This window comes from Ylistrum balloti, unplaced genomic scaffold (assembly GCF_031769215.1).
Source record: "Ylistrum balloti isolate Yb309-2 unplaced genomic scaffold, AGI_CSIRO_Ybal_v1 Utg371548, whole genome shotgun sequence".
NCBI classification, from domain to species: Eukaryota; Metazoa; Mollusca; class Bivalvia; order Pectinida; family Pectinidae; genus Ylistrum; species Ylistrum balloti.
The window spans coordinates 24,819-37,747 of record NW_026782797.1 but is presented as its reverse complement, the minus strand read 5'-3'; the positions used below and the strand labels follow the sequence as shown (position 1 = coordinate 37,747).

General features: G+C 41.1%; 1 protein-coding gene across 1 annotated transcript; it reads left to right on the top strand.

Annotated features, from left to right (window-relative positions):
• The first annotated feature begins 10,939 nt into the window (after positions 1 to 10,939).
• On the top strand, positions 10,940 to 12,340 carry LOC132562922 (mucin-2-like). The gene is made up of 2 exons (XM_060227698.1): positions 10,940 to 10,947; positions 11,407 to 12,340. The coding sequence occupies exons 1-2, from the start codon at positions 10,940 to 10,942 to the stop codon at positions 12,338 to 12,340; spliced, it is 942 nt and encodes a 313-aa protein (XP_060083681.1).
• The last annotated feature ends 589 nt before the right edge of the window (positions 12,341 to 12,929 follow it).

The following is a 12,929-nucleotide window of genomic DNA, read 5'->3' as shown; positions in this document are numbered from 1 at the left end:
TAAATAGTTCTATAGATCTCCATTTACCTACAGTATCCAGCAGGTACATAAATAGTTCTATAGATCTCCATTTACCTACAGTATCCAGTAGGTACATAAATAGTTCTATAGATCTCCATTTACCTACAGTATCCAGTAGGTACATAAATAGTCCTCTAGATCTCCATTTACCTACAGTATCCAGTAGGTACATAAATAGTTCTATAGATTTCCATTTACCTACAGTATCCAGTAGGTACATAAATATTTCTATAGATCTCCATTTACCTACAGTATCCAGTAGGTACATAAATAGTTCTATAGATCTCCATTTACCTACAGTATCCAGTAGGTACATAAATAGTTCTATAGATCTCCATTTACCTACAGTATCCAATAGGTACATAAATAGTTCTATAGATCTCCATTTACCTACAGTATCCAGTAGGTACATAAATCGTTCTATAGATCTCCATTTACCTACAGTATCCAGTAGGTACATAAATAGTTCTATAGATCTCCATTTACTTACAGTATCCAGTAGATACATAAATAGTTCTATAGATCTCCATTTACCTACAGTATCCAGTAGATACATAAATAGTTCTATAGATCTCCATTTACCTACAGTATCCAGTAGATACATAAATAGTCCTATAGATCTCCAAAATATGATATTTTACTCTGTATATGTCAATCCGGCCAGGATACAGTATTATAAGATTCCAGAATTTATTTTAGAGATATGGACAGATATGATTGATTAATACGCCACGCTTGACACAATTCTCTAACAACATAATACAGCAAGCATGAATACTTGTATTCCAGGTATAAATTGATCTGTTTCAGAGAAGTTGTTTTTCGGCCTTCATATGCATGATGAAATTTGTGAGACGCTGAAATGTATATAACTAACATTCGTGTGGAAAGGAAACATATCTTTGTAAAAGGGTGCTACATTTTCTTATTTGTTTTTCGTAGGGGTTTTTTTCCCTTTCTTTTCGTATTTTTTTTTTTTTTTTTAGGGGGGAGGGGGGATGGGTTATTGCTATCAATTTTTTTATCATTGTGTCTAAACATGACTATGGATTTAAAGCTATCTTGGTTTTTGGTTTTATCATTATCATTATCGTTTCTTGTCTTTTATCCTCTGTAATATTATTCCAATCTAGTCGTTGCTATATTCTAGAAAGGAAAACCTTTAGTTGGTTAGTTGACCCTTTCATCAGCCTTCCAAACTATAAAGAAAAGGGGCAGGGTGGAAAGGTTTGGTCCTTATTTACTCGGGCGATATTTCAAAATAAGTGCTCAGGGTTTTTCACATTAACTTTGGCTGGATAGCTGGACAAAAATTCCTTGAAGCTAAGGGCAGCATCACATCAACAGAAAACAGATTACTTTGTACGACCGAAAATTGGCTTGTGACTGTTTTAGTTCAAAAATTTTAATGCATCTGCAGATCTCGTTGTTGCCTTGGTGTTATATGCTGCTGCCAGAGCATCTCATGCACAATTGCTTTGTTTACATTTTGATTTGTAAATATTTACATATACAACTTTTCAAGTATACTTTTAGTAACTACTGTTAAACGTGTACGGGGTAGCTAATCTACTTCTGGTTACCTAAGAGACTAAGAAATGACATAATAGAACTACCATTCCTACTCTATATGTGCATTTGTGAGAAGATGAACCAGGGACAATTTTGTACACTAAATGAGTACACTTTCCTACTCTATATTTGCTTTGTGAGAAGATGAACCAGGGACACGTTTCTTACTTTTGTATTTGCTTTGTGAGAAGATAACCATGAGTACACGTTTCCTACTCTATCTGTGCTTTGTGAGAAGATGAACCAGGGACAATTTTGTACACTCACGTTTCCTACTCTATCTGTGCTTTGTGAGAAGATGAACCAGGGACACACTAAATGAGTTTTCCTACTCTATCTGTGCTTTGTGAGAAGATGAACCAGGGACAATTTTGTACACTAAATGAGTACACGTTTCCTACTCTATTTGTACTTTGTGAGAAGATGAACCAGGGACAATTTTGTACACTAAATGAGTACACGTTTCCTACTCTATCTGTACTTTGTGAGAAGATGAACCAGGGATAATTTTGTACACTAAATGAGTACACGTTTCCTACTCTATCTGTACTTTGTGAGAAGATGAACAAGGGACAATTTTGTACACTCCTTTTCTCTACTCTATCTGTGCTTTGTGAGAAGATGAACCAGGGACACGTTTCCTACTCTATCTGTGCTTTGTGAGAAGATGAACAAGGGACAATTTTGTACACTAAATCTGTTCACTTTTCTCTACTCTATCTGTGCTTTGTGAGAAGATGAACCAGGGACACGTTTCCTACTCTATCTGTGCTTTGTGAGAAGATGAACCAGGGACAATTTTGTACACTAAATGAGTACACGTTTCCTACTCTATCTGTGCTTTGTGAGAAGATGAACCAGGGACAATTTAAATGTGAATTGTGAGAAGATGAACCAGGGACAATTTTGTACACTAAATGAGTACACGTTTGCTACCAGAATTGTGCTTTGTGAGAAGATGAACCAGGGACACGTTTCCTACTCTATATGTGCTTTGTGAGAAGATGAACCAGGGATAATTTTGTACACTAAATGAGTACACGTTTCCTACTCTATCTGTGCTTTGTGAGAAGATGATGGGAACCAGTACTTTGAGAAGATGAACACACTAAATGTTTTCCTACTCTATCTGTGCTTTGTGAGAAGATGAACCAGGGATAATTTTGTACACTAAATGAGTACACGTTTCCTAATCAATCTGTGCTTTTTGAGAAGATGAACCAGGGACACGTTTCCTACTCTATCTGTGCTTTGTGAGAAGATGAACCAGGGACAATTTTGTACACTAAATGAGTACACGTTTCCTACTCTATCTGTACTTTGTGAGAAGATGAACAAGGGACAATTTTGTACACTAAATCTGTTCACTTTTCTCTACTCTATCTGTGCTTTGTGAGAAGATGAACCAGGGACACGTTTCCTACTCTATCTGTGCTTTGTGAGAAGATGAACCAGGGACAATTTTGTACACTAAATGAGTACACGTTTCCTACTCTATCTGTACTTTGTGAGAAGATGAACCAGGGATAATTTTGTACACTAAATGAGTACACGTTTCCTATTCTATCTGTGCTTTGTGAGAAGATGAACCAGGGACACGTTTCCTACTCTATCTGTGCTTTGTGAGAAGATGAACCAGGGACAATTTTGTACACTAAATGAGTACACGTTTCCTATTCTATCTGTGCTTTGTGAGAAGATGAACCAGGGACACGTTTCCTACTCTATCTGTGCTTTGTGAGAAGATGAACCAGGGACAATTTTGTACACTAAATGAGTACACGTTTCCTACTCTATCTGTACTTTGTGAGAAGATGAACCAGGGACAATTTTGTTTCCTACTCTACTCTATCTGTGCTTTGTGAGAAGATGAACCAGGGACACGTTTCCTACTCTATCTGTGCTTTGTGAGAAGATGAACCAGGGACAATTTTGTACACTAAATGAGTACACGTTTCCTACTCTATCTGTACTTTGTGAGAAGATGAACCAGGGACAATTTTGTACACTAAATGAGTACACGTTTCCAACACTATCTGTACTTTGTTAGAAGAAGAACCAGGGAAAATTTTGTACACTAAATGAGTACACGTTTCCTACTCTGTGCTTTGTGACTTTGTGAGTGAGAAGATGAACCAGGGACAATTTTGTACACTAAATGAGTACACGTTTCCTACTCTATCTGTACTTTGTGAGAAGATGAACCAGGGACACGTTTCCTACTCTATATGTGCTTTGTGAGAAGATGAACCAGGGACACGTTTCCTACTCTATATGTGCTTTGTGAGAAGATGAACCAGGGATAATTTTGTACACTAAATGAGTACACGTTTCCTACTCTATCTGTGCTTTGTGAGAAGATGAACCAGGGATAATTTTGTACACTAAATGAGTACACGTTTCCTACTCTATCTGTGCTTTGTGAGAAGATGAACCAGGGATAATTTTGTACACTAAATGAGTACACGTTTCCTACTCTATCTGTGCTTTGTGAGAAGATGAACCAGGGACACGTTTCCTACTCTATCTGTGCTTTGTGAGAAGATGAACCAGGGACAATTTTGTACACTAAATGAGTACACGTTTCCTACTCTATCTGTACTTTGTGAGAAGATGAACCAGGGATAATTTTGTACACTAAATGAGTACACGTTTCCTACTCTATCTGTGCTTTGTGAGAAGATGAACCAGGGACAATTTTTGTGAGAAGATGAACCAGGGACAATTTTGTACACTAAATGTACACGTTTCCTAATCTGTGCTTTGTGAGAAGATGAACCAGGGACAATTTTGTACACTAAATGAGTTACTCTGTGCTTTGTGAGAAGATGAACCAGGGATAATTTTGTACACTAAATGAGTACACGTTTCCTACTCTATTTGTACTTTGTGAGAAGATGAACCAGGGACAATTTTGTACACTAAATGAGTACACGTTTCCTATCTGTGCTTTGTGAGAAGATGAACCAGGGACACGTTTCCTACTCTATCTGTACTTTGTGAGAAGATGAACCAGGGACAATTTTGTACACTAAATGAGTACACGTTTCCTACTCTATCTGTACTTTGTGAGAAGATGAACAAGGGACAATTTTGTACACTAAATCTGTTCACTTTTCTCTACTCTATCTGTACTTTGTGAGAAGATGAACCAGGGATAATTTTGTACACTAAATGAGTACACGTTTCCTACTCTATCTGTGCTTTGTGAGAAGATCAACCAGGGACACGTTTCCTACTCTGTATGTGCTTTGTGAGAAGATGAACCAGGGACAATTTTGTACACTAAATGAGTACACGTTTCCTACTCTATCTGTGCTTTGTGAGAAGATGAACCAGGGACACGTTTCCTACTCTGTCTGTGCTTTGTGAGAAGATGAACCAGGGACAATTTTGTACACTAAATGAGTACACGTTTCCTACTCTATCTGTACTTTGTGAGAAGATGAACCAAGGATAATTGTGTACACTTACTGAACTCAAACAGCGGATATTACCATTCTCAAGTTTATAATCCTCAGCTGAGAGTAGAACACACCCAGTCATCAATATTTTTACTAGAATGAGGAACGGAAATGAAAATGCATGTGTTACTATTTTTGAGAATTTTAACAATATAATTTAGCCCAAATTGACACCACATCTTTCGCAAAAATGTTCAGGAGTTCCAGGCACTGGATTTGGTACACTGCACTACGCCTTCGTATATTTTTTGTATATACCAAATTACATAATCCTAGTTTAAAACAGCAACGCTATGCTACAGATATAAGATTTTAACGAAGGCGATATCTCTGTAATTAAGTGGTTGTTCATTGGTACAAGGCACACCCTGTTAGTATGACGTATATATACACCAACTGTCATTTTCCTAGTTTAAATGCTAAAAATATTATATCTTACCTCATGAAGAGAACCATTGGCACATAAGGAACCCGGAAATTCCGGTCTTTTAACGATGAATTATTCAAAGCAAATTATATATAGATGTGATTGCATCATGACTCTTTTATCAGTTTTTTTCTCTTTGGTCTTGCTTGTGGTATACACTCTTGTCTTTGATTACGTCTTGTCTTTAAATAACAAAGAGATTTAAGGACTACGCCCATCATATATATAAACCGGAACTGGAAATCAAAGATACGACAGAATCTTCTACATCAGCTGCTTATCTCGATCTTTTCCTACAACGAAACCGACATGGATAGCTTCCCATCAAGATGTATTATAAACGTGATGATTTCAATTTCCCTATTGTGTTTTTTCTATTTCTGGATAGCAACATCCCAGCATCTCCAACCTATGGTATTTGCATGTCACAGTTGATTCGATATGCAAGGGCCTGTTCCCATTATTAGGATTTTCGTGCAAGAAGTCGTCGACTGACAAACTCGTAACACAAGGGTTCAAAATATGCAGATTGATGAAAATTATGGGGAAGTTTTATGGTCGCCATGATGATCTCAGTGAGAAATATTCTGTCTTTGTATGGCATGAAGCTGGACGTGTTTGATGCTCTTTAGTTTGCCTGTTGGTTCTGTTGTTGTATACCTTGTTCTCATTTGCGAACGTGATATAACTTACTTGTCCAGATCCAGTCTCGGATGAAGTCACTCTTGTCTCTGTTCCAGATCCAGTCTCGGATGTAAACACTTGTCTCTGTTCAAGATCCTGCCTCGGATGCGGTTGTCACTCTTGTCTCTATTCCAGATCCAACCTCGGATGTGGTAGTCACTCTTGTCTCTGTTCCAGATCTAACCTCGGATGCTGTTGTCACTCTTGTCTCTATTCCAGATCCAACCTCGGATGTGGTAGTCACTCTTGTCTCTGTTCCAGATCTAACCTCGGATGCTGTTGTCACTCTTGTCTCTGTTCCAGATCCAGTCTCGGATGAAGTCGCTCTTGTCTCTGTTCCAGATCCAACCTCGGATGTAAACACTTGTCATTGTTCAAGATCCAACCTCGGATGAAGTCGCTCTTGTCTCAGTTCCAGATCCAACCCCGGATGTAAACACTTGTCTCTGTTCAAGATCCTGCCTCGGATGCGGTTGTCACTCTTGTCTCTGTTCCAGATCCAATCTCGGATGTGGTAGTCACTCTTGTCTCTGTTCCAGATCCAACCTCGGATGTGGTAGTCACTCTTGTCTCTGTTCCAGATTTAACCTCGGATGCTGTTGTCACTCTTGTCTCTGTTCCAGATCCAGTCTCGGATGAAGTCACTCTTGTCTCTGTTCCAGATCCAACCTCGGATGTAAACACTTGTCATTGTTCAAGATCCAGTCTCGGATGAAGTCACTCTTGTCTCTGTTCCAGATCCAGTCTCGGATGAAGTCGCTCTTGTCTCTGTTCCAGATCCAGCCCCGGATGTAAACACTTGTCTCTGTTCAAGATCCTGCCTCGGATGCGGTTGTCACTCTTGTCTCTGTTCCAGATCCAACCTCGGATGTGGTTGTCACTCTTGTCTCTGTTCCAGATCCAACCTCGGATACTGTTGTCACTCTTGTCTCTGTTCCAGATCCAAACTCGGATGCGGTTGTCACTCTTGTCTCTGTTCCAGATCCAACCTCGGATGTGGTAGTCACTCTTGTCTCTGTTCCAGATCCAACCTCGGATGTGGTAGTCACTCTTGTCTCTGTTCCAGATCCAACCTCGGATGTGGTAGTCACTCTTGTCTCTGTTCCAGATCCAACCTCGGATGCGGTTGTCACTCTTGTCTCTGTTCCAGATCCAACCTCGGATGTGGTAGTCACTCTTGTCTCTGTTCCAGATCCAACCTCGGATGCTGTTGTCACTCTTGTCTCTGTTCCAGATCCAACCTCGGATGCGGTTGTCACTCTTGTCTCTGTTCCAGATCCAACCTCGGATGTGGTAGTCACTCTTGTCTCTGTTCCAGATCCACCCTCGGATGCGGTTGTCACTCTTGTCTCTGTTCCAGATCCAACCTCGGATGCGGTTGTCACTCTTGTCTCTGTTCCAGATCCAACCTCGGATGCGGTTGTCACTCTTGTCTTTGTTCCAGATCCAGTCTCGGATGAAGTCACTCTTGTCTCTGTTCCAGATCCAGACTAGGATGCGGTTGTCACTCTTGTCTTTGTTCCAGATCCAGACTAGGATGCGGTTGTCACTCTTGTCTCTGTTCCAGATCCAACCTCGGATGCGGTTGTCACTCTTGTCTCTGTTCCAGATCCAACCTCGGATGCGGTTGTCACTCTTGTCTCTGTTCCAGATCCAGTCTCGGATGAAGTCACTCTTGTCTTTGTTCCAGATCCAGACTAGGATGCGGTTGTCACTCTTGTCTTTGTTCCAGATCCAGACCTAGGATGCGGTTGTCACTCTTGTCTCTGTTCCAGATCCACCCTCGGATGCGGTTGCCACTCTTGTCTCTGTTCCAGATCCAACCTCGGATGCGGTTGTCACTCTTGTCTCTGTTCCAGATCCAACCTCGGATGCGGTTGTCACTCTTGTCTCTGTTCCAGATCCAGTCTCGAATGAAGTCACTCTTGTCTTTGTTCCAGATCCAGACTAGGATGCGGTTGTCACTCTTGTTTTTGTTCCAGATCCAGACTAGGATGCGGTTGTCACTCTTGTCTCTGTTCCAGATCCACCCTCGGATGCGGTTGTCACTCTTGTCTCTGTTCCAGATCCAACCTCGGATGCGGTTGTCACTCTTGTCTCTGTTCCAGATCCAACCTCGGATGCGGTTGTCACTCTTGTCTCTGTTCCAGATCCAACCTCGGATACGGTTGTCACTCTTGTCTCTGTTCCAGATCCAGTCTCGGATGAAGTCACTCTTGTCTTTGTTCCAGATCCAGACTAGGATGCGGTTGTCACTCTTGTCTTTGTTCCAGATCCAGACTAGGATGCGGTTGTCACTCTTGTCTCTGTTCCAGATCCAACCTCGGATGCGGTTGTCACTCTTGTCTCTGTTCCAGATCCAACCTCGGATGCGGTTGTCACTCTTGTCTCTGTTCCAGATCCAGTCTTGGATGAAGTCACTCTTGTCTTTGTTCCAGATCCAGACTAGGATGCGGTTGTCACTCTTGTCTCTGTTCCAGATCCACCCTCGGATGCGGTTGTCATTCTTGTCTCTGTTCCAGATCCAACCTCGGATGCGGTTGCCACTCTTGTCTCTGTTCCAGATCCAACCTCGGATGCGGTTGTCACTCTTGTCTCTGTTCCAGATCCAACCTCGGATACGGTTGTCACTCTTGTCTCTGTTCCAGATCCAGTCTCGGATGAAGTCACTCTTGTCTTTGTTCCAGATCCAGACTAGGATGCGGTTGTCACTCTTGTCTTTGTTCCAGATCCAGACTAGGATGCGGTTGTCACTCTTGTCTCTGTTCCAGATCCAACCTCGGATGCGGTTGTCACTCTTGTCTCTGTTCCAGATCCAACCTCGGATGCGGTTGTCACTCTTGTCTCTGTTCCAGATCCAGTCTTGGATGAAGTCACTCTTGTCTTTGTTCCAGATCCAGACTAGGATGCGGTTGTCACTCTTGTCTTTGTTCCAGATCCAGACTAGGATGCGGTTGTCACTCTTGTCTCTGTTCCAGATCCACCCTCGGATGCGGTTGTCACTCTTGTCTCTGTTCCAGATCCAACCTCGGATGCGGTTGTCACTCTTGTCTCTGTTCCAGATCCAACCTCGGATGCGGTTGTCACTCTTGTCTCTGTTCCAGATCCAGTCTCGAATGAAGTCACTCTTGTCTTTGTTCCAGATCCAGACTAGGATGCGGTTGTCACTCTTGTCTTTGTTCCAGATCCAGACTAGGATGCGGTTGTCACTCTTGTCTCTGTTCCAGATCCAACCTCGGATGCGGTTGTCACTCTTGTCTTTGTTCCAGATCCAGACTAGGATATAGCCACTCTTGTAGAATTCCAGATCCTGCCTCGGATAAAGTCACTTTTGGCATAGTTCAAGATCCCGTCTTGAATGTGGTAGTCACGCTTGCCCTTGTTTCAGATCAATCCTCGGATATATCCAATCCTGTCGGACACTTTTGTCTAATTCAATATCCAGCCACGTATGTAGACACTCTTGTCAATTCCAGATCCAGCCACACACGTAGGCACTCGAGATCAAGCCCCGGATGTGGCCTCTATTGTCTAATTCCAGATCCAGTCTCGGATGTGGCCTCTATTGTCTAATTCCAGATCCAGTTTCGGATGTGGCCTCTATTGTCTAATTCCAGATCCAGTCTCGGATGTGGCCTCTATTGTCTAATTCCAGATCCAGTCTCGGATGTTGTTATTTAGGTTCCGCATAAATATAAAGATGCCTCATGGTACAATGGGTAAAGATCCATTACACGACTTTAAAAGACATATAAAGATCAAATAACCGTAGGCGCCAAGACAGATTTAAACGACAGAAGTTATCGAGTAGAGAGTAATTTCAAATCGGACATACAATAAATATAGGGAGAATATTTGACTATTGTCATCAAATTTTAGAAATATTAGATGTATTTTGGCAATGGTAAAACAAGTCAAACGCTCTTTACTGTTGTATTTCTGTCCCGAGTCAAAATAAACCTTATATGGCCATGTATTTATAATTACAGACAATCGAAACAGTTCGATGTTAACCTGTGTTTACTCGGTGGAGTTGACGTTACGCTGTTTTATACCTGATGACGCAAACCAAGTTTCGCGTCAAATAGAGTTCCAAACTTCAACTGACGTGATAAATATTTCTTGACTTTCCTAAACATTTGTACAATACAACACACAATAACGTTTATTTTAACTGTTTATCATAGCTGAAATGTATAACAATTCAGCTGAAGTGATGGTCAATCAATGCACGGACAAAACAGTTGTTTTCCGTCAAACCTGAATACAGCAAATATTATTAGGCAGATTAAAAAAATAAAACGATGATGACCCCTACAAGGCTACGAATCATTCAATCTGTAATATATAACTATGTACATTGTTAAATAATAATTTGTAGATTTTTTTAATCATTTGCGCGTCTTTACGCTTTCTATCCAGCCAAATACGAGGATTAAACAAAATAAACAATATACAAAAAGTATTATTTTAGCTTTCCACTGCTCAGATAAAATACTTTGTACATACTCTACATAGGAGCCCTATTAAGCATTCGTTTACGTATATACTCTCGCCAAAAACAGTTTGGGTTTAAAATTCAGCCCAATCTATTTGTAGTTACGTAGAAGTAACTCTGTATCTTTATCAAAGCATGGGTCATGTTTCTAGGTTAAATACACTGATACATGGAAAAGGTTTAGTTCCCTTGTACTTTCAGGCATGACGTCATAAGATGGGAGGTGTGTTACGTGGAAATACCACGCATAAACGTAATAACAGCAAGTCTTAAATGACCACGTAATTGTGATACTGTATGTGACTGTATTACACCCGGATTTGGTACTCAATACACGGAAGAAATTTGTACCCATTAAACCTGCATTATGTACTTAAAAAACTCTTTAAACCAGGAGTCTGTTCTCATTAAAAACGAACCCGGTACTTATTCAAACTGCAGTCAATAGTCATTAAACTCGGAGGATATACTCGTTAAATCTGGAGTCTGTACTCATTAAACCTGAAGCTGGTACTTAGTCAAACCGCAATTAATGGTCATTAAACTCGGAGGCTATACTCATCAAACCAGGTGTATGTACTCATTAAAACTGAAGTCGTCATTCATTTAACTCTGCACTAAGTCAACCCTGAGTCTGAACTGATTCAACCCACGATATTTACAAAAATCTCTTTGGGTGCGGAAGTACTAAACCCGGAGTATATACTCATTCATTAAACTCTATACTCATTATACCTTAGGAATGGATTCGTTAAATTCAGAGGACGTACTTGTTATACTTTGGGTCTTAACCCTCGAAGTCCTACTCCCGAGGTATCTACTTCGGGTCTTAACCCTCTAATCACTACTCCCGAGGTTTCTACTTTGGGTCTTAACCCTCTAAGTCCTACTCCCGAGGTGTCTACTTTGGATTTTAACCCTCTAAGTCCTAGTCCCGAGGTGTCTACTTTGGGACTTAACCCTCTAAGTCCTAGTCCCGAGGTGTCTACTTTGGGACTTAACCCTCTAATCACTACTCCCGAACTTTCTACTTTGGGACTTAACCATCTAAGTCCTACTCCCGAAGTATCTTCTTTGGGTCTTAACCCTCTAATCACTACTCCCGAACTTTCTACTTTGGGACTTAACTCTCTAAGTCCTAGTCCCGAAGTATCTACTTTGGGTCTTAACTATCTAAGTCCTACTCCCGAGGTTTCTACTTTGGGTCTTAACCCTCTAAGCACTACTCCCGAGGTGTCTACTTTGGATCTTAACCCTCTAATCACTACTCCCGATGTGTCTACTTTGGGTCTTAACCCTCTAAGCACTACTCCCGAAGTGTCTACTTTGGATTTTAACCCTCCAAGTCCTACTCCCGAGGTTTCTACTTTGGGTCTTAACCCTCTAAGCACTACTGCCGAGGTGTCTACTTTGGGTTTTAACCCTCTCAGCACTACTCCCGAGGTTTCTACTTTGGTACTTAACCCTCTCTGCACTACTCCCGATGTTTCTACTTTGGGTCTTAACCCTCTAAGCACTACTCCCGAGGTGTCTACTTTGGATCTTAACCCTCTAATCACTACTCCCGATGTGTCTACTTTGGGTCTTAACCCTCTAAGCACTACTCCCGAAGTGTCTACTTTGGGTTTTAACCCTCTCAAGTCCTACTCCCGATGTTTCTACTTTGGGTATTAACCCTCTAAGCACTACTGCCGAGGTGTCTACTTTGGGTTTTAACCCTCTCAGCACTACTCCCGAGGTTTCTACTTTGGTACTTAACCCTCTCTGCACTACTCCCGATGTTTCTACTTTGGGTTTTAACCCTCTCAGCACTACTCCCGAGGTTTCTACTTTGGTACTTAACCCTCTCTGCACTACTCCCGATGTTTCTACTTTGGGTTTTAACCCTCTCAGCACTACTCCCGAGGTGTCTACTTTGGGTTTTAACCCTCTTAGCACTACTCCCGAGTTGTCTACTTTGGGTTTTAACCCTCTCAGCACTACTCCCGAGGTTTCTACTCGGTGGTTGGCAGTGTGTAGTGTCCTTTACTTCTCGGTTCGTTGTATGTTCATTGCGTTTATTTTAAACCGGAATTATTCTTTGTATTACCGTAACTCTACTGAGTTGTCTCAATATATCAAAAGAAGAAACCGAATTATTGTTGTCTGCCTTTGTTAAGTAACCCTTCACGTAGAACCGAATAAAGATACCAACAGATACATTAAGGATGAGTACGATTGGTAAACCCAACATAATATAAAAAGTAAAATTGTACCTCACATA